The sequence below is a fragment of the Marmota flaviventris genome, chromosome 8 (assembly GCF_047511675.1).
Source record: "Marmota flaviventris isolate mMarFla1 chromosome 8, mMarFla1.hap1, whole genome shotgun sequence".
In the NCBI taxonomy this organism is placed as follows: Eukaryota; Metazoa; Chordata; class Mammalia; order Rodentia; family Sciuridae; genus Marmota; species Marmota flaviventris.
In genome coordinates, this window is record NC_092505.1 from 3,925,469 (window position 1) to 3,947,881 (window position 22,413).

Below are 22,413 nucleotides of genomic sequence, written 5' to 3' on the forward strand. Positions count from 1 at the left end.
AAAAGCCCTGAGAGCCTCCATGAAGTCCCCGGAGACGCCCCAAGAGGCGGCCCCGCGGGACAGGATGGAGCCATTGCTCAGAGCTGTGTCCGCCCTCTGTGCCCCTCTGCAGTGAGGAGCGGGCTTCCTTCTTCAGCCACCTGGTCATTTGTGCATCCAGGGAATGTGGCGGCTCATAAAGACTGGGACTGTAGGAAGTGCCACGGGTTCTGCACCTGTCCCAACTCTGTGAGGAGCCAGACACCCCCCTCTGCACCCACTTAGTCTCCAGAGCACGTGCCCTCATGCGGTCAGCCACCGGCGCTCTTCTGAAGTTTTAAAACCTGAAATAGGACGTCACTTGAATCACTCACTGTTAGTTTCAGAAAGAAAAAAGTTAAAACTGAGTTCCTAAAGTTACAACTGAGCTTTGGGGTAGTGCAGGCATAGCCCTAAGCTCTGGGGTAGAAGCGCCGAGGTTCTATCAACCTTTCTGGCACTTTTGGAAGGAAATGCTCTTTTGCCTATTGCCTCCTCTTTCCCATGACTGGGGGCTAACTCCCCCCCTGCCCTCCTCCCTCCCTTCTCCTTCCCCCACTCTACTTGGGTACCAGGGATTGAAGCCCCTGGGGCTTTGCCGCTGAGCTCCATCCCCAGCCCTTTCTCGTTTTTATTTTGAGTCAGGGTCTGACTGAGTTGCCCAGGCTGGCCCAAACGTGCACTCCTAGCTCGCCCCCCCTCCCCCCAGTTAATGGGACTACGGTGTGCCCCACTGTGCCTGGCTTAGCGATTTGACTTCTAATTTAAGTTTAGCTTCTCTGCTTCCTACACTGATTTTGGGACGTACCAATCTGGCTCATGAGATGCTCGGGGGGGTAAGATCACTGCAAGATAAGCTGGGAAGTCAGCAGGCAGTCACAGCAGTGACCTCCCAGGATACTCGGCTGTACTCACCTGGTGGCAACCTTCCTCTTGAGTACCTGGTGTCCCTGGTAAGGACTGCCAGGCCAGGAGTGCATGGGGCGCCCCCTCCGGGTGGACAGAGCACACCTGATGCACACATGGCCATTCTGCCTGGGCTCAGATCCTGGCCTCCAGCTGAGTGGACTCGGGACCCAGCACACTGGCGACAGCCCTGTGAGGGTGGCCAGAGACCTGGAGGTGGATGGTCTTCTGGGCTTCAGGGAACTGTGGACCCATTATGCCCAGGACAGCACTGCCCAGGGCAAGCAGTCAGGTCTGTGCCTCCTAAGGGACAGTCAATAGGTTAAGGGGACATGCAGGCTCCGGGGAGGATGCACCCATGTGTCCTGTCTTGAGAGCATTCTCTCCAACCCGGGTCTGTGTACACAGCGTGCCTGCAGAGGTGGGAGCCGGGACCACCCACTTCTAAGCCACAAGTGAGTTACATTTTCAAATACTATGTTCGAAGTATCTTAGGTGACACCTAAGTAACAAACATCATTATTCAAACTAAAAACTAACAACAATAACCTATAGTAATGTCCATATTAACAGTTGGACACTTCCTTTAAGTGTCTGGAAGTAAATGAAACTATATTAACTATATTATTTGAAAATTAAAGTAGCATAACATACTCTTTAAGTATGCTCAACCTGTTTTATCTACCTTTGTAGATGTCTATTGCATACATTAAAAAGTCCACAAGAAAATGCACCAAAGAGTAAAAATGAAATCTAAGATTTTTTGTTCCCTTTTATCTCTCTACTATTATTTTCAACTTTTTTTCTGCAGAATAAGAAAGTCCCATAGTTTTCCCTTGTTCAAAAAGCAGAATCGATAGGAAGGCAAGTTGGTGGAGGTCGCCCAGAGCCTTGGTAGGACGTGTTCAGAACACCACGAAGCGCAGTCCCTGGGTCTGTTGACGGCTCGGCTTGGTTTCCTTCCAGAGCCGGGCCCGGAGCCCAGGTCCTCACGCGCTACCTGATTGCTGTGCCCCTGAGCCGCAGCCCAGCTCTCGCTTGCTGCTTTTGCAGGGGCAGGTCTGTTTCTCTGGCCCCGCGTGCTGACATACGGTAGGTTCCTGCAACACCGAGGGTCCAGTGCTCGCCCATTCATTCAACAAACATCGCAGAGTGTGCGGCGAGGGGCTGGGGACAGTGAACACCAGACAGACAGATCCCTGCTCTCACAAGGACTTTTGAGAAGAACTGGGGGCTAGTGCAGAGGGATAGGCGTTAATAAAATACAACAAAGTGAGACACGGTGGGGCTGGGCTGTGTGGGGCAGGAGGGCCAGAGATGAGCCAGGGGCAGGGGAAGAGAGCCCGACCTAAGGAGGTGAGGGAGCCCTCGGGGTCAGCGTGAGCACCCACAACACCACCTCTCCTGGGAGGGAGGACGTGGTCACCAAGAAGCTCAGGCCACGTGCAATGTCTTGCGCTGGCACAGGGACATCACCGCGATCCTCTGCAGTCCCATCTCCAGCGGGTCACGGTACCTCTTCAGTCAACTCTGATCCATCGACGTGTTTTTAGATACAAAGCTCTGAAGGGCGCATTCATGGTGCGCAGTGTGGTGCTCTCCTCCCTGTCGACACCGTGGGGTGGTGAATCAGGCCATTAACACGTGCTTCCATTCACATCCTGGTTTCAGTGTGACTGTTAGAACCTGCTCCTTCAGCAGGTTCGACGCACAGTGGATCTCTTGAATTAATGGGAACAGATGTCCTGCCGAATGAGAACTTGTGTCCTCTGGCCAACGTCTCCCCAGCCCCCTCCCCTCTCCATGTCCTGTCCAGCCTCTGGTAACCTCCCTTCTAGTTCTTGCTTGGGTTTGGCCTCTTGGATTCCACACATGAGTTACTCAGCTTTTAGTCACTGAGACCAGAGGCCCCATGAGAACAACTCGGAGGAGGAGAAGTTTATTAGGGACTTAGGGTTCCGGAGGCTCAGTCCGTGGCTGGTCAACTCCCTTGCTCTGGCCCCAGGTGAGGCAGACACAGCACAGGAAAGCTGCTCGCTCCTGGGAAGCAGAGGGAGGGAGCGAGAGAGTCGGGAGCCAGGACAAGATAGAACCCCAGGGGCATGCTTCCAGGGACCGTCATCCTCGGCCACACCCAGCCAGTTTACAGTGGGAGCCCAGGGATCCCCTGTTAACCCACTGGCAAGGAGACGGTCTTCATGATCTAATCCTTTCACCTCAGAACATTCCCTGCATTGCCACATGATGTTTCCAGGGACATTCGACATCCAAACCATAACAGCATATGAGTGACATTGTGTGGTATTTGCCTTTCTGTGCCTGGCTTGTTTCACTTAGCATAATGTCCCCATGTTCATCCATGTCACCAAAAATTACAGAATCCTCTTCTTTTTGAAGGCCGAATAGTATTTCACTGTGCACAAATACCTCATCCATTCATCCACTGCTGGGCATGTAGGTTGATTTTGCATCTTGAATCATGCTGAAATGAACACAGGAGTGCAGATGGCTCTCCCACATAACTGATTTTATTTCCTTTGGAAATACCCAGAGGGGGGATTTTGGATCATATGGAAGTTATTTTAATTTTTTGAGGGTCTTCCATATTGTTTTCCATAATGGCTATTCTACTTTATATCTCCACCAACAGTGTGCTGGGCTCCCTGGTCTCCACACCCTGCCACCACATGTTATCATTAGGCTCTTTTGTAACAGCTCATGTAATAGTGGTTTTAGATGGCATTTCCCTGATTATTTGTGGTAGCAAGCATCTTTTTTATAGGCCTCTTGGCCATTTGTTTATCTTCTTTGGACTAATGTCCATTCAGTCGTTTGCCCAGTTGAAGTCAGGCTGGAAACCATACTTTCTATTGAATTGCTTGAGTTCCTTATATGTCTGGACGTTAGCCCTTATCACATGCACGGTTTGGAAATCTCTCTTCCATTCTGTAGCTCGCCCTTCCCTCTGTTGATGATCGCTGTGACTGTGCAGAAGCTTTTTAGTTTGTCACTCCCGTCTGTCTGTGGTTTGGTCATATCCAACCTGTTTTCTTAAGGACTTGGCACCTATGCCTGTTGGAGGTGTTGGTCTGTCGTTCTGCCTCCTCCTGGTCCCTGGCCTGGCTGGGATCAGGGGACTCTGGCCCTGTTAAGTGAGTTCAGAAGTGTCTCTTCCTTTGCAGTGTCTGTGGGCTCAGAAGGATTGGTGTGTGTTCTTCCTCAGCTGTTTGGTAGGATTCGGCAGCGAAGCCGTCTCACTGGGCTTCTGTTGGACGGGGTCTGACTTTGATTGACGTTCTCATTGTCATTGGCCTGTTTGGATGGCCTGTTTCTGGTGGTTCAGGCTTGGCGGGTTGTAGGTAGGAATTCACAGGTTCTGGGTTGCAGTCTGTAGGTGGAACTGCTCCTAATACCCCCTGTGACCTCGTGTCCGTTGGAACGTCTCCTCTTTCATTTCCAGTTTTAGTTGGTCTTCTCTCTTCTGTTCTTAATCTAAGGGTTTGTCAAGTTGGTCTTCCTTTAAAAGAACCAGACAGACAGCTCTTTGTTTCATTGACCTTTCTATTGTTGTCTTAGTCTCTATTTCATTATTTCTCCTCTCCTCTTTGTCATTTCCTTCCTGCCCTTAACTCCGGGGTTAGTTTGCTCTTCTTGTTCTTGATGGCATAAGATTAGCTTGTGTACTGAGATCTTCCTGCATTTTTTGGTGTAGGCATCTATTTCTAGAAACTTCTCTCTTGGACCGACTTTTGCTACATGCATGTTGTCTTCCCCTTCCTGTGGTCACAGATGTGTGTGAGTTTCCCTTTGACCCGTGGTTTTTCAGGAGCATGTTGGACGTGCCTGTGGAGTCTCTGTACTGCACTTGTGGTCATTTCTCATTTCTTACCACCGTGGTCAGGAAGCACGCTCCATGTGGATTTGGTCTCCTTGGACTTGCTCAGTCTTGTCTCTGCTTCGCTATGTTCTGGTTGGACAATGTTCCGTGCGTGCTCTGCTGGTGTTGGGTGGAGCGCTCCGTCTGTCTCTCAGGTCCACTTGGCCTACGGTGTAGCTTGAGTCTGCGATGGTCTGTGGGTTTGTGTCCACAGGATCCGTGTGCTGAAGCCGCATCGCTGGTGTGGTGTGTTAAGAGGTGAGTGACCCGCTGGGAGCCGCTCCTCGTAATGGAGCAGTGCTCTTGGAACCTGAGGGGAAGGGGAGGGTGTTGGCCCTCTTCACCAGCTGAGCCCACCAGACCCCTAATGTGCAGGTGCCTTGGCCTCAGGCTGCCCAGAGTTCAGAGCTGAGAAGTGAACGTGTGTGGTTTATCAATATCCAGTTTAAAGTGATTTTCATGGCAGCCTTAAGGACTAGGATAATGTCCAGTGTTTCCTTGTTAACTTCCTGTCTGGATGACCTGTCCACTGTTGAAAGCGGCGTCTGGAAGTCCCTGTTACTGTTTATTCTCAGTCCTCTCTCCCTCCAGTCCCTTGCTTCCTCTTTAGGTGTCCAGGGTGGGAGGAGGATGTACTTACAATCATGGCAGCTTCTCAGTGAATTGGCTTTTTTATCATTATCTGGTGACCTCTCTGCCCTTTTGTTTTTCTGGGAATAGGACCCAGGGCCTTGGCCACAGTGGTCAAGTGCTCCGGCCCTGAGCCCCGGCCCTGAGCCCACCCCTTTTGCACTGGACTCACCCACTTCACCCAGGGCGGCCACCCGCCCTCCTGGCTTCATCGCATGGAGCACTTTCTCCACCTGCTCACTTCCCGTCAGGGTGTGCCCAGGGTGAAGTGGCCTCGTCAGCAGCTGGGTCTTCTTAAAAGATACATTCGGTCATTCTATGTCTTTTAATTGGAAAGTTCAACCCATTTTCGTCTGAGACGACCGGGGCGGTGAGGAACCGCTGTCCTGTTGCCTGCTGTTGGTCATCTCCTCGGTCCTGGCCTCCCGGCTCCGTGTTCTGTCATCTGTGTGGCACCCTGGAGTCCCACTCATGCCATCTGTTGTACCTCACCACCTAGTGACTGGACATTCCTGTGCAATGAGTCAGGAAAGCACAGGCTCACAGGGGAAGGCCAGGTCCAGTGAGAGGCCGACCTGGGGGTGACAGGCGCTTCCTGGACTCTCTCTGGGCACCTTGGTTGCACGAGAGCTCCACAGCCCGTGTGTTCCACTGAGTGAGCAGGGCGGGTGCAGCAGCTGCTCAGTGAGCCAGGGCCTTCGCCTCCTCCCATCCCAGCCTCAGGCTGGCCCCTGAGCCCTCCCGAATGGCTGGCCCCTGTGAAATGAGGGAGTTGGAGTGGACATCTCCAGGGCCTGGCCACTCTGCTGTCATAGCACCCCGGCAGAAAAGCTCAGTCCCTCACACTCCAGGGAGAGGAGGTGGGCCATTTGTGTTCAGGGGTGTGTGTGTGTGTCTGTGTGTGTGTGTGTTGTGTGTGTGTGTGTGCACATTGTGGTGGCTGTGTGGTATGTGTGAGCATGTATGTTTGCATATGTACAGTGCGTGTGTGTGTCGTATGTGTGTGTGTGGTATATTGTGTGGTGTTTGTGTGCTGGTTCTGCTTGGCATGTTGTGTGGTTGTGTGGTATGACGTTTGGTAGTACGTGGTGTGTGTGTGCACAGAGTGTGCTGTATGTGGTGTGCACAGTGTTGGATGTGGCATGCCGTGTGGCGTTTGTGTGATGGGCGTGTGCGGATCCCCGTGCGTGTCTGTCTTTGTTCACCAGCACTCTTAGACTCCTGTGTATTAGCTTTGCAACCAAAATACCTGTCAAGAACCACTTAGAGGAGAAAAAGGTCATTTTGGCTCCCAGTTTCAGAGGTTTCAGTTCATAAATGGCTGAATTCATTGCTCTGGGCCAAAGGTAAAGCAGTAAGTCCTGGGGGAAGAGCCCAGCGGAGGAGAGCTGCCCTTCCCAGCAGCCAGGACGCAGAGAGAGAGCAAGGGCTGCAGAAAGAGCGACCCTTCCCGGGCAGCCCCAGGGGCCACCTCCAACCACGCTGCCCTGCCTGGGTCACCTAGGTCACCTGGTTCACCTAGGTCTGAACGTCCCTGCACTAACAGGAGCTTCTAGGGGGCGCCTCATCTCCAAGCCACAGCATCTGAGGTCTTTTTCTTACTGTGAGGCAAGCGTGCGGGGCACAGCAGGCCAGCTGTGGTGAGCAGCCGTGGACAGTGGTTCTGACACTTCTGAAATCGCACCTGCTCAAAACCTCTCCATGTGAAGTGTCACTCAAGACAAGAAGCAGGTCATGTCAACCGTGCACCTTCAGGGGGACTGCAGTGATCCCAATGAGGCGGGAAGCCCCCCCCCCTCGGGTCCTCCCCTCCCTGGGATTGTGGGTGGAGTGCTGGAGCGGAGCTGCTGCCCTTTGGACAGGTAGCAGGTGCATCTGTTAGCTAACAGTGATGCCATGATGGTCTTTGTATTACAGCCCCTGCCCCCAGAAGGCAGAAATGTGACCACTGGACCGCGTGCCCCACCAACAGCTATGCCTACCGGTTGCTCAGCGGCGGGGGTCGCGACAAGTACGCCAAGATCTGCTTTGAGGATGAGCTGTAAGTAGCGGTGTTCAGGAAGAAAGCACAGCGTCTGCCCACCAGTCCCTTCTGAGGCTGCCCAAGTGGCAGGGCTGGCGAGAGGAGACTCTCATGCCCCTGGCCCCCGCCTAAGGCCCCGTGCACCTGGGAGGGAAGGATCACGCCTTGCTGGCTGCGTTTGCTAGGGAGGGACGCTGATCATCGCTAGTGGTGGGCGTGCGTCCTGTGCTGAGCTGCTTCGGTTTTGTAGTTTGTAATCCATCCTTTACTTTGAGCACGTGGCCAAGTCCAAAGCCAGAGCTTGTGGGTTGTTCTTTATGGTCCCCACCCTCTGTGCACCTCCCAGGGGACAGGCCGTTGAATACCCCTCCTCTCCAGGTGGGAGAATCTGTGCAGTTGGCGCTTCTCCAGGGCTTGGCGCACTGCCCCAGGGAAGCCATCGGGCCTGGTGGGATTTTTAACTCCAAATTCCCTTTGTCTGGTCATCAGGGCTGCTCAGTTACCTGCTCTTTATTTTTGAGCACTTCTTTGCCCTGGAGCACAGCGTGCTCTTCTGAAGTCTTTCTCGGTTCAGACCTGAAACCAGCCATTTCTCAAAAGAGACTTTCCCTTAATGGGTGTGGGATTTGGAAGCCAGGAGGCTCGCTGTGGGGAGCTGTGCCCCAGCAGCTCTCCAGTGAGCAGCTCCTCTGTCGGAGCTTTCCGGGAGCCGCTGAGATGGAACCACTTCTGAGCATGGTTAGTGGACAGAGGCGAGAAATGCATTTCCCGGGAAAGGAGAATTTGCACTGGTATTTCCAGCTAACATTTAACATTGCAGGATTTTTCCTCCATTAGGAGCTTTGATTTCACATTTTAACTCTTTCCTTTCACTGAGAACCTCATTCCTAGTGCAGTTTAACACCTGCTTTCAAAATGTGTGTCAGGAGAACTCAATGCAGCTATTGAGTGAAGTGTGACTTTTTTGTCAGTTCTTTTTTTCTTTAAAAATACTACACTGCAGTGTGCAGTATTATGATTGAAGTCATGTGAAAGAGTTGTTTTTCCCATAGTTGTGTTATATACTTGATATGATTAGGTTCATTTCAATTCATTTTTAGTTCTAAGATTTTTTTTTTCTATTTTTTCTTTGGATTTAATTTTTGATTGTGTAATATATTTACATGGTTCAGAAATTAACTTTATGTATCCAAAAACATACATTCAGAAAAATCTTCCCTATACCTTCCAATTTTTCTCCTGTTCTCATCTCAATTTTTTTTATTAAATTCTGATTTATCCCTCTAATGTTTGCTTTTTTTTGGCAAAATAAGCTTTCTCTCTATATATGTAGATGTACCAATATATGAGTTTTATAAGCATGCCTATGTGAGTTCATGTATATGCATGTATGAATAGGTGCGTATATGTGCATATATAGTATATCTCCTGACCCTTCACTTTCTCTTTTTCTTTTGCTACACATTCATATATGTGTGTATATATACAGATATATGTGTGTGCATATATATATATGCACACACATATACACACAGACACGTCCTTTCTTACATAAAAGGTGGTAAACTCCACGCACAGTTTTGCACTTTGCTTTCCTTACTTCACAGTATAATAGAGATCACTCCCTGTCGGTACAAAGAGATTTCCCTAATTTATTTTATTGGTGCATAGTATTCCACAGGGATGGTTCATAGTTTATTCAACTAGTTTTGCACTGACAGGCAGTTCTAATGTGTCAGATCTTTGGGTATTACTAATAATGCTACCATGAATAACCTGTGGTATGTGATTTTGTAACTGATCCTTATAAAGTGGACACTTGTGTAACCGCCATCCAGGTCAAGCAGTAGACTATCGCTAGCACTCCGCAGGCCCTCTGTGTACCCTTGCCAAGTGCAGCCCCTGTGTTAAGGCACTCTATTCTCTTCTGTGGTGATCATATCCTTGCCTTTCTTGATGGTTTCCCTGCCTAAGCATACATTGCAAACACTGTTGTTTAATCTTGTGTATTTGGATTTTATATGAGTGGAATCATAAATTATATGCTCTTTTGTGTCTGGTCTTTTTAGCCCAAAATGACATTTGTGAGATTTGTCCTTGATGTTGGGCATAGCTATTTTTGTGGATCTGAATTGCTGTGTAATATTGCCTTGCTATTTTCCATTCTAAGGTTGAATGGCATTTGGGTCATTCCCAATTATTTTTGACTAGTGCTGTCTATGTCTCTTGGTGCCCATGTGTATACATTTCTGTTGACTTTGGAGTTCAGGGTGAAGGAGGGTCTCACAACCACTTATTCTCTAGAAGGACTCTTAGGAACCAAACAAGGTTATACTTATGGGTAAGATTTGTCACAGCAAAAGACACAGAGCCAATTCTGCTTGTGGGTTGCTAATGGTGAATTCTTGCATTTCATTTTTCTTTGAAATATCTGTCTTTCATCTTTATTCCTGAAAGATATCTTGGCCAGATGTGTTGGTCATTGTTTTCTTTTGAAACGTTTGAGGTGTTATTCCATTTTCTTCCAGCTTCATTATTTCTTTGGAGAAATCAACCAACAATCTAATTGCTGCAAATGTGAAAGCAATTTCCTTTCCCCTTTCTGATTCTGATTGTCTTTAGGATTTTTTTACTTGTTTTTGGTTTTCAGCATTTGTACCCTGATGTGTGTGCTGTAGCGTATCTTATTTGGACTTTCCTAAGCTCCTTAAACATGTATGTATCGAAGTTCTTCATTGTATCTGACAACTTTTCTGCTAGTACATCTTCTTTCCCTTTCACTTTCTCTTTTGCTTTTGATATTCTTAACGAAGCACATTTTAGACCTTAATACTGTATTCTCTATACCGCACTGGTTTTCATTCTGTATTTTTATCTCTGCCTTCCATTGTGGACAGAACTGTTCTCCATTTCAGTGGGATTCTCTTCTACTGTGTCTAATCTGCTGTTAAACCCATTCATTGACCATTGATATTAGCTTATTATATTTAGTTTTAGAACTTCATTGTTTTCAAATCAGCATGTCAATTTTTTAAATTTCCAGTTCTGAACTCTTCAGTTTTGTTGATCATTTTCTTGAATATATTAAGTCTAGTTATTTTGAAGTCTATGTTGGATAACTCAACTATTTTAACCCCTTGTGAATCTGTCCCTATCATGTACTGTTTCCTGCTGGTTCCATTGGTACTTGTTATATTGGATTTTTTTTGCTCATGGGCCGGATTATGCTTGACAGTGTGCCAGACAGTACATTGGAGATTATTTTTTAAATAGAGGCAAGAGATATGTATTAGTCAGTTTTCCATTCCTGTAATAAAATATCTGAGGCTTGATAATTTAAAAAGAAAAGAAGCTTATTTGGCTCACAGTTCTTAGGTTCAAGGGCATGGCACCAGGTTCTTCTGCTTAGCTGTGGTGAGCCTCATTGCAGGTGGCTTCACAATGGTGGGAATTCATGCAGAAAAGATTTCATGAAGAGACAGGAAGCCAGGGAGATTCAGGGGTTAGACCCGCTGTTTCATAACAACCTACTCTCTGGAGATCTAATTCACTCTGTGAGAATAACATTGACCTCTTCTTCTAAGGGCATGTCCCCAGTGACCAGTTACCTTGCATGAGCCCCACTACTTAAAGGTCCCAGCTCCTAACATCACCTCACTGAGACCACACATGAATTCTTGGGGGACTACACTCAAACTACATCCAAACTAAAGCAGGATAAAATTTTCTGTTGCTTCTGAGGATTTTTCTTTGCTGCTCTGAGGGACCTGGAACCAACAGCAGAACAAGAGACAGCCTGAATAAATTCCAACAACTGAGACTTTCTGGGTGACTGTGCTAAGGTCCATGCAAATGCTGACTTAATACCTGGCTTCTCCTCTGGCTCGGGACTCCGCCCTTTGTAAGAGCAAACTGATGTAAGATGTGGGGACTCTAACCTGGCCCTCTCTTCGGCCTCCCGTGGTTGTCAGAGTGCTGTTCACCCCCTTTGGCACCTTTTCTGGAAAATGCTCCTGGGGTTAAAGAGCCCTCAAGTGCTGGGCTCAGCACCACAAATCCAGTCTCCTCTGAGGTCTTGCCTAGGAAGTCGTTTGCTCCCTTATTAAGGCTCTGTTGACTCCTTTAAAACCTGTCCTGTCTTCCTGCTTTTCTCCAGGGACGGTAGGTGCACCTCACCCAAGTGTCCACTGTTGGAAACTTCAGGTTCTTACCAAACGTTCCCTAAAACTGTCCAAAAGCTCTAGGGCCAGGAGGCTCCGGGGGAAGCTCAGGTCAGCGCTGCAGAGCAGAGTGATGAAGTGTGTGTTCACCTGGGAAAAAAGGAGAACTCCAAGTTCTCTTTGTGATGTTGCCATATCATCGATTCTAAAACTTGGCAGAGGATAAACACACACACACACACACACACACACAGAAAAAAAAAATTCCTGTGATCTCAGAAATGATTACCATCTCCAGAAAGTCACTCGGTCTTTCTGACGTCAGGATCCAGTCACCATGAAACTGACATCTCATCTTCTGCAGTTTAGAAGTAAACTCTAAGTGGTACGACAAAGTGTTTATTCAAGGAACTAGCTAAGCCTTGTGGTTGGGAGAAGCAGTCGCCTGGAGTCAAGCCACGCCTCCGTCAGTGCTTTCCGGGGTAGAGATGGGGAAGAGTTGGGAAAACCTGGTTTGGGCCCATCTCCCGTTGACTGAGCTCTAACTACCTCACATCTATAAAATGCAAAAATGGATGTTCCTGAGCTGGTTGAAGATTTGGTAAAAAAGCATTTGTGAAGAGCCTGAGCTAAACAAATATGGGTTTTTCCCTCCCTATCCTTTGCCTAAATTATAAGACTGAATGCAGCTTCCAGTTGCTGGGGGGCAGAGTGCTGAGTCTACAGAACCCGGGGCAGACGTGGGTGCAGCGAGTGTGGGGTGACTCTCCAGGGAGCTGCACCCCAGCGGCTCTCCAGGGTGGTGACCTCTTCAAGGAAATGGTGGGAAGCCATGGTGGGTGGGCCGTGCTGCCCAGAGAGGGTCTTGTGAGCAGGGTCAGGGTGCTCCTTTCTGGGCAGGAAAGGAATCTCGACTGACGCTCAGTTACGTTTCAGGCTCATAGGAGAAAAGACGGGGAGTGTGGCAAGAGGGATCAACATTGCCATCGTGGACTGTAAGTTCTAAATGATTTCCTTAAAATGTCTCTAAGAACTCTGAGGTTGGGTTTTTCACCCAGACCTTGAGCTTTGGAGAGCTTTGCACATGATCTAGTTTAGGTCTGTCTTAATGCATTTTAAAATGATGTACTTAGTTATTCTTACGAGCCCCACATTTCAGATTGTGTTTCAATAACAACAAAACTCACTGAAGACCAAACACAAAAGGAGTTTACAAAGCACAAAGGGGAATGGTGGGAACCCAGAGGAGCACCAGCTGGGGCCCCGGGTCGCATCTCAGTCCCTCTGCTGGCCAGCTCCCACTGCCTTATGATAAACGGCCACTGAAGTCCATGGAAGGCAGATCTGGGCCTTGCTCGGAGGTCCTGCTGCCACTGGGAACCCTGGCACTAAGAACTGCAGCAGGGTCAGAAGGAGTTCACTGCAGAATCCCCGGGGCAGCAGACAGCATGGGCCAGGGACAGCAGAGCTGCAGGGAGAGACAGTTCTCCCTGTTGAATGACCCCAGGGAAGGCTGACGCACGTGGCGGAAGGGGCTGAGGGGTCTCGTTGTCCCTGGGGGAGATGCAGTGGGGAGCAGAACGGTAAGGTCAGCTCTAACTGGGTGCAGGCTGCAAGCGGCTCTAGAGCAGTGGCCAGGGTCTGTCCTGCTGTCCCTGTGCTTGGTGACATCCTTTAGGCCATCCCATCAGCTGTTTCCTGCAGACACACAGACAAGAAACGGCCTGTTAGGAGGGACCAGGGCCACCAACACACCCTGTATTATTTATTTTTTAAGCACAATTTCTTTTATTTGCAGATATAACTGGGAAGCCGATAGCCACACAGTATTTTGATATGTATGAAGGTGGTAAGAAAACATTTCCTGTTAAGACGAAGTTTAAACATGGACTAGACCCTAAAGAGACTGGGCATCTATTCAGAAAGGAGGAGGGCCGCTCTGGTCTGCATCTCTCTCTGCGGGCCCCTCGCGCAGGCGTGGCTGCCCTGCTCTGGGATGGCACCTGAGTCCGGCTTGAGGCTAGTGAGTGCAGAGGCCCCTGGCCGGTGCTGCAGGAGCTGTGCTGTTGGAGGTTGGCTGCTGGACCTCTCGGGGCTGCCTGCCTCGGCTCTTGGTCTGGGAGAGCTCCTTTCCCACTCTGTACCCAGAACGCCACCCAGTGTCTGTCCTGTCACTCACCTCAGATGGTCCCCCAGTGAGTCCTGATGGCACTGATCCCATGGTTGAGGCCAGCACTAGGAAGCAGGGATCAGAGTGGACATAGAGGCCGAGGGCAGAGGGAGGCCCTGGCCAGGGCAAGAGCCTCCATTGGCAGAGAAGACCCTCAAACTCCCCTGCATTGACCCCACAGATAACTCTGGACCAATGATGAAGTTCATTCAGAGCGCTCCTTCGAGATCCCTGCTCTTCATGGTGACCCACGATGACGGAAGTACCAGGTGAGCGTGTTGCAGTCAGCATGGCCCCAGCAGCCAGCGGGGCGGAGCGCCAGGGGCCTCCCTCCCGGTCTCCAGGGGAGACAGAAGTCCAAGCAGGGAGGCGCTTGTTTCAGGGACAGGAATGGCTTGCAGATGGCATGGCAAAGCAGGCTGTCTCTAAAAGAACTCTAACATGGAACTGGAGCACCTGCCTGCTGGCCCGGGGCCTCAGTCCCTCACAGCAAGCAGCTCGGCAGGGAGGTATGAGCTTTCCAGCCAGAGAAGCCCACCCAGAGAGGGACTTCCAGGAAGATGGCTTCCCCACACGGGGAGCAGCAGAGGGTACAGGAACACACACACACACACACACACACACACCACACACACACACATGACACACACACACACACCACACACACACATACACCACACACACACACACCAAACACACAAACACACACACACACCCCACACAGACACCACACATACACACACACACACTAAACACACACACCACACACACCACACACACACACACCACACACACACACACCACACACACACCACACACACCACACACACTACACACACACACACCAAACACACAAACACACACACACCACACACATTACACACACACCACACACACACACCACACACACCACACACACACACCACACACACACACACCACACACACCACACACACACACCAAACACACAAACACACACACACACACCACACACACTACACACACACACCACACACACACCACACACCACACTCATACACCACACACACACACACCACACACACACTACACACACACACACCAAACACACAAACACACACACACACCACACACACTACACACACAGCACACACACTACACACACACACACCAAACACACAAACACACACACACACACCACACACACACACCACACACACAAACACACACACACACACCACACACACACACCACACACACACACCACACACACACACACACCACACACACACACACCACACACACACTACACACACACACACCAAACACACAAACACACACACACCACACACACACACCACACACACACACCACACACACACACACACCACACACACACACCACACACACACACACCACACACATACCACACACACCACACACACTACACACACACACACCAAACACACACACACACACCACACACACTACACACACACACACCACACACACACACACCACACACATACCACACACACCACACACACTACACACACACACCACACACACTACACACACACACACACCACACACACCACACACACACCACACACACTACACACACACACACCACACACACTACACACACACACACACCACACACACACACTCATGGAGGAGTTGGTTTAGCTCAGTACTTCTGAGTGTGATCTGCCAAGTCAACATGCGCCTGTCTTTAGGGAGAATTTGTGAACCTGGAAAGCATTTTACAAATGTGTCTGACCTCAGATTCATTTCTCAGGGAGCGTCTGACACACCAAAGTTCCTTAGATGATGCTTGGAAAATGCATCAAAATGACTCCCTTAGAAAATCTAAACATCTTGTTCTCTTGTTCTCCCTCCTTCCTTCACTTATTCTGCACCACACCATTTCGCACTGATGGTGTTGTGTTTTGTTTTGTATTTCTTTCCTTTTCTAATGCTGGATTTTCTGACTATGGAAAAGCACCACTTTGGACCTTGGTATCGTCCTCCAGCTTTGCTGTCCACTTATTTTGTAGTCAGTAAGCAAAGTAGCAACCTGGACTGGAAAGGATGTGGGCCAAGTTTGAGGATGTGGCTGAATCCCCAGACACACGCAAGGTCCTTTCAGAACCAAGAAGACAGACCTCAGAACAGGTCTCAGGGCTCTGGATGCCATCATCTGTTGTGCACCCAACCAGCAGGTCCTACGAGCTGCCTCCCTGCAGCCGAGGGGGGCGCCGGCTTCACCTCGCTCAGGACCACAGCATGACTGGCGGCAGCAGCCTCCTCCCCTCGGGTGTCCTCGGGAGGCTTTCTCACGCTGTCCCCTTTGCCTCCAGACTGAAGGCGGGCGCCAAGGATGCCATCGAAGCACTCGGAAGTAAAGAAATCAGGAACATGAAATTCAGGTCAAGCTGGGTGTTTCTTGCAGCCAAAGGCTTTGAACTCCCTTCAGGAATTCAGAGAGAAAAGGTGAGTGCTTTCCAGCGTAAGGGCTGGGATCTGAAAGGCTGCCAGTGGCTGTCGGTAAGCCTGGCCCGGTCCCCTAGGGTTGGTTCTCGGCTGAAGTCTGGAACTCTCAAGTCTCTTTAATAGAAGATTCTGAGAGGGCCCTGGGATCAGCCTCCCACCCCTGCAGCCAGCGGGCAGTTCAGGCTCCTCCCACGGAGGTCAGCCTTGCCCCTGCTGGGGACAGTGATGGCGCTCCCCTCCTGGGGGACAGAGGGGCTTCAGGGGCCAGGCCAGGCGGTCCCACATTCACCAGCCCTTGATCAATACAGCTGTCCTCTCCTGTCCTACCTTGTCACGTGACAGATCTTGCCTTTCCATATGACCCTGTTTATCAGGGAAAAGGGAAGAGCAGAACCAGGTTCTGACTCACTAAGTCTCCTGTGGAAATCCCAGCCGAGGGTGGCTCAGGGCCATTGTTGGAGTCACCTTCAGGACCATAGCACCAGCCCCATACAATGAGTCCTTCCAGCTGTTCCGCAGGTCAGCTTCCAGGTGCGGTTGTTCTGGTGCTCAGAGCTGTTAGTGGCCCTGGGCCGACTCCACTGCTGGAGAGCATAAGGAAGTTTGAAGATGCTTCTGTTCACCCTCTTGGTCTTGTAAGAGGGGAGGAAGCCGAGCCCCACCAACTGAGGACTAGTGAGGGTAGACGATTTCTGTAACTGAGCTGGGGCCTAGACTCGAGGACACGCCCTGCAAGAGACCTACCTCCAGCTGAGCCTTGCAGAGAGCTTCCCCAGGCCCCCCCCCAGCACCCGCCCAGGCTCCTCCTCTGGGTCTCTGTCCCCGCCTGCATGCCCAGGACACCCAGGCTCCCTGCAGCGGGCATGCTGGACTTGGTGTCCGGGTTGTTTTGTCCTTTCTTGCCTGGATTATAACATGTTAAAGGCAGGAACCACAATTTTCTTTAAATTTTGTCATCCCCAAAGTCTCAACAATAAAAAAAAAATTATCACTAGATTAGTTTTAAGAAGATATATAGGAGATGGATAGATAGATGGACAGATGTAGCTCTAAGTGAGATTTACCCTGGGGTTACAAAGTTAGTTTAATAACCCCCAAATCCGTCAGTGTACCAAACCACATTAATAGAAGAAAAACCCGACTACCTCAACAGACACTGAAGAGCACCCAACACCCCTTAGTGATAAAAGCACTGAACACACTAAGAATAGAAGGGGACTTTCTTGTATTTCACAGTACATCTATAAAACCCCACAGCTAACATCATGCTTAGGGTGAAAACCAGACAATTTCCCTTCAAGATCAAGCAAAAAAAGAACATCATCATTGCGACCTTTTTCTCCATTGTAGTGAGGAGTCTAGTGAGGACAGATGGAGAAGGCTTGCGCAGTGGTCAGTGCCTGCCCTGTGTGTGCGAGGCCCTGGGTCCCATCCCAGCACTGCCAAAAACAGTAAAAAGTAAAAAGTCATCCACATTGAAAAGAAATCCGACTCTCTCTATCCACAAATGACGCCATTTTATGCATAAAAACAACCTTAAGGAATCCACTAAAAACTATTTAAACTGAGGGAAAAGCTTAGCAAGTTTTTAGACTATGAGATCAATGAAAAATTAACTATATTTCTATTTTTTGCAATGAACAATCAGAAAATGAAGTTCAGAAAATAATTCTATTCAGAGTAGCATTAAATAATAAGACAAAGGAAAAATTTAATGTAGGGGAATAAGACTTGCATACTACAACTAATAAATCACTATTGATGAAAATTAAGAAAAAGAGAAGATAGTCCATGTTCATGGATCAGAAATTTTAATACTGTTTAGAAGTTAGAACTCCCAAAATTGACCTACAGATTTAATGCACTCTCTACTTCAACTGACTTTTCAAAATAGAAATTGAGAAATTTATCCTAAAAATTATATGAAAATTCAAGGAACTCAGATAGCCAAAGTGGTCTTGAGAAAGAAGAATGGAGGTACAGCACTCCCAGGTCCCAGTTCTGAAACACAGGACATGCTACCGTCATCCATATGGTGTGGTGTCGGCATAAAGCCAGGCACATGGTCAGTGGAGTAGAATTCAGACTCCATAAAATGGGAGTCCTCATGGCTTGACCAGCTGACTTTCAACAAGGACACCAAGGCCATAACTGGTATAGATAAAACCAGCTATCCATGTGTACGGAAATGTGCTTGGGTCCCCACCTCATGTCACATGCAGAATCTAACTCAGAATGTCAGGGCTAGAACTTCAACTCAGGAAAAAAAAAAAAAAAAAAAAAACATAGGCGTGAATCTTTGTGACCTTGGTAGGCAGCAGTCTCATGGCAATGACATCACTAACAACAAAGGTCAATGCTTTTCATCCAAACAGAACTTTCCTGCTTCAAGGACACCATAAAGAAAGTAAGAATCAGAGAATTCTCATGGAATTGGAGAAAATATTTGCAAATAATAGAATGTGTTCAGAATATATATATATATAAAGAACTCTTGCAGCTCAATATTAAAAAGACCACAAACTTATAAAGTGTACAAATGATCTAAAATGCTTCCTTTTCAAAGAAGGTTACAAAAGTTCATGAATAGCCGTTCAGCAGCGTTAGTGATCAGGGAAATGGGATAAAATCACAATGACATGCCACCTCTCATACCAGGATGGCCACAGCCCTATTATTCCCAGTTTAAAATAAGCTGGTCCGACTCATTGAAGAGAAATTGAGAATCCTCAGGCCTGTCAAATGGTGCAGCCTGGGCTGAGCTGGGGCTCAGTGGTAGAGGGCTTTCCTGGCGTGTGTGAGGCACTGGGTTTGATTCTCAGAACCACATATAAATAAATAAAATAGAGGTCCACTGACAACTAAAAATTAAAAAAAAAAAATGGTGCAGCCCTTTGGGGAGCATTCTGGCAGGTCCTGAAAAGTTACACAAGCAGCTCCCACAGGACCCAGCAATCTCACCCGAAGTATGCACCAAAGGTGTGAAAACATGCCCTCCTACAAAATCTGCTCTGATATGAGCACAATCATTTGAGCAAGGAACTCTAAAGTGCCCTGAGAAACACACACAGTGCTGCTCCTGGCTGAAAACTAAGCGTCAGAGCTGTGCTCCCAGCACAGCTGATACCAGTCAGGTTTGCATTCACATTAAGTGCATTAAAATGGAGCAGAACTTACAATTCATTGTCTTCTCTCAAGCCACACCCCAGGTACTCCAGCTGAGGGTGGCTAGTGGTGACCATTGAGTAGCATAGGCCACAGAACATTTCCATCTCTGCAAAGTGTCCTTGAGCTGCATTCAGGGTTATCAAGAGGCGTGTAAAGAGGAAATCCAAGAGCCAGCTTGTGCTGGAGCAAATCCCGCTCCAGGAATTGTTTCTGCTCATGTGACTTTGCTCAGTGACAAAGATTAAATATTTGCTGACTAGCTTAGTGAATAAATAAAACACTTATTTATTTTCCTCTCACACAGATCAACCACTCCGATAATTCGAGGAACAGGTATGCTGGCTGGCCGGCAGAGATACAGATAGAAGGCTGCATACCAAAGGACCTGCGGTAGCGTGACATGTTCCCCGGGAATGGCTTTGTGCGGTGGAGGCAGCTGGGCTGGCCCGAGAATCTTATCTCTTTAAGTCTGACAGTCAATCCCTGAAGAATATTTTGCTAGTTGATAAAATCTTGACACACGATGTTTTCACACTGGTGCTGGTGTCCTGAGGCTAGCGATGAACAGGAAGCCGAATGCGTGGGAATTCCCGGGGGACCCCAGATGTAACATGGAGAGTGTGGGGAGCACCCTGCACATCTGGTCTGGAGCAGCAGCCCACTCTCCTAGTGCAGCCCATGTGGTCCCCCTAGTCCTGCGGAGAGTCTCTATCCTGCGGTCTCTGAGCATGCCCTGGCTCCCAAGTCATCTCCTGGGAGAATGAGCTATGGTCAGGAGGGTGCAGCCGACATCCTTGGTCACTTCAAGTTTCATTCTTGGGTCTGCCTGTGGGCTGTGGATTTTTTCATTTATTCACTCATTCACCTGGGTGCTGCCTGCCCCTTGGCACTTGGGAGCCCAAGTCTTTGTAGAGGCCTCAGCAAATCAAGGATGGGATGGTGGCCCAGGCCCAGTTATGGGCTGAATGGGTCCCCCTAAATTCATTTGTTGATGTTCTGATGCCCAGTAAATACCTCAGAATGTGACCTTATTTGGAAATGGAATTTTTGTAGCTGTAGTCAAGATGAGGTCATCCTGGAGCCGGGTGGCCCCTCTTCCATATGACTGCTGCCCTTTCAACAAAGGGCAGACCTGGACACAGATGGACACAGGGAGGAGGCCTGGGGAGGATGAAGGCAGAGACCTGGAGAAGCCTCTTCAAGCCGGGAAACGCGAAAGGTTTCAGCAACACCAGGAGCTGCGAAGGTGTGGGACGGAAAGCAGCTCACCCCCCGGCTCTGTGTGCTCTTCAACACAGCCAGAGAGCCGCCCTCCCTGGAGTCCCCAGGCCAAGAGCAGTCCTCTGGCTCTGCACCAGCCGTGGCCTCTGAGCATCCTGGGCCCTGGGCGGACTCTGTGGAGGCAGGGCCGTCACTAGTGCCCAGTCTCCAGGGATGTCCAGGAAGTCAGCGCCGTGTGATCGCTGGGAAGCTGCTGAGATCGCTGTGACTTGTGGAGAAGGTGGACAATGGAGACATTGGAGGGCTAAGTGGCCGCCAGGGCAGGGAGGGCTGGACGGGCAGCGCGTGGGGGATTCAGGGGCTGACACCACGTGCATTGGACTATAGGTGGCTCCAGGTCATCACCCAAAGCCTCAGAATGGACAGCACCGAGAGTGAACCCTAATGCTGAGGCAGACGCTGGGTGACAATGACGTGTCAGCCCAGGCCATCAACTGTCACAGAGTGCCCTCTGGGGTTGGTGGTGGGCCGCTGTGTGTGAGTATTCAGGACAAATTCAGCAATCTGTACCTCCTGCTCCATCCTGTGTGAACCTAAAACTGCTCTTAGCAATAGTGTATTACAAAAACGCGTCCACACAGGAGGACAGCCAGGTGGGCAGAAGCTGAGCCTCCTGGTCGCTTTGCACTTGAGCCTGAACCTATCACCAGCTCCCCAAGGGGGAAGGGTGGGCCCGCTGGGCTTTCCTCAGGAAGTGGGGGGTGGGCTGGGTCCCCTAGGTGCTGACCCTTCCACAGAGAGGACCAGCTCTCTAGAGCAGAAGGCCTGGGATTCCTGATTTCTCGGCATTTTGGCCTTTGCGCCCCTGGGGCTGCTGGCACCACAATCTGCAGCCACATGGAGCTTGCTCTGGATTGAGAAGAGGACCCTCCCTTCAGCTGCCCTTGTCTCTCTCAGCCCTGGAGGCAGGGGCACTGCCAGCCCTGTCCTGCCAACCCCGTAGATGGACACCATGTTTGAGGGCAGCATCCGATGCTCACCCAGGCACCCTCGCTGGGCCTGGGGCTCGCTGTGGGCCCTGCTGGTTACCCTCATGCTGTCCTGTGTCGGGGTCACAAGGACTCAGCCCGCTGCAGCAGGTGAGGCTCAGGGAGGCTGAGATCAGTGTGCCTGGTCTCACAGACGACAGGGAGGAGTGGACTCCACTCCCAAGGGCACAGAGCCCCTGGGCTCTGTGGGACAGGGCAGCTTATGGTTACTCTGTTTCATTAGTCCAGGGAAATGTTTTGTGATCTCTGTTTCCACCATTGAGAAGGCGAATGCAGGATGAGAGGCCTGGGGGAGGGGATGCATCTGCCTTTGGAAGGCTCCAGATGTTTCCTAGTGGCTACAGACAGCTGCACGTGGCTCCAAGCAGTTCCAGTGGCTCCAGACGACTCTAGATAGCTCCAGACAGCTTTTAGATGGCTCCAGGTAGCGGTGGGCTGTCAACACACAGGGGCTGTGACCCTCCCAGGGAGACCAGCAGGCAAGGTAGGAGGCAAGCATTTGTCAAGCTGCATGCTTGACCCTGACCTGTCGCTGAACCAAGAGCTCCTGCCCAGAGGCTATGACCATGTCCCTTCTCTGGGTTTCCAGCTCCTAACTAGGGGAAGGGTGACAGTGGTATGGTATGGACACTCAAGACTTTGAGATCACAAACCTGAGAGACTGTCCCAGACCTTGTCCCTGTCAGCCTATGCAGTCCAACCCAGCAACCACGCAC

General features: G+C 49.8%; 1 protein-coding gene across 3 annotated transcripts in view; it reads left to right on the top strand.

Annotated features, from left to right (window-relative positions):
- The window catches only part of Fam3b (FAM3 metabolism regulating signaling molecule B), a 43,680-nt gene extending 22,345 nt beyond the window's left edge, over positions 1 to 21,335 (top strand). For all 3 annotated transcript variants that reach the window (XM_027929009.2, XM_027929010.2, XM_071615023.1), the window contains exons 3-8: positions 7,349 to 7,472; positions 12,551 to 12,609; positions 13,413 to 13,463; positions 13,966 to 14,053; positions 16,127 to 16,259; positions 19,732 to 21,335. In XM_027929009.2, the coding sequence (XP_027784810.2) occupies positions 7,349 to 7,472; positions 12,551 to 12,609; positions 13,413 to 13,463; positions 13,966 to 14,053; positions 16,127 to 16,259; positions 19,732 to 19,821 (545 nt within the window). In that variant the 3' untranslated portion in view covers positions 19,822 to 21,335. The remainder of the gene's footprint in view (positions 1 to 7,348; positions 7,473 to 12,550; positions 12,610 to 13,412; positions 13,464 to 13,965; positions 14,054 to 16,126; positions 16,260 to 19,731) is intronic.
- The last annotated feature ends 1,078 nt before the right edge of the window (positions 21,336 to 22,413 follow it).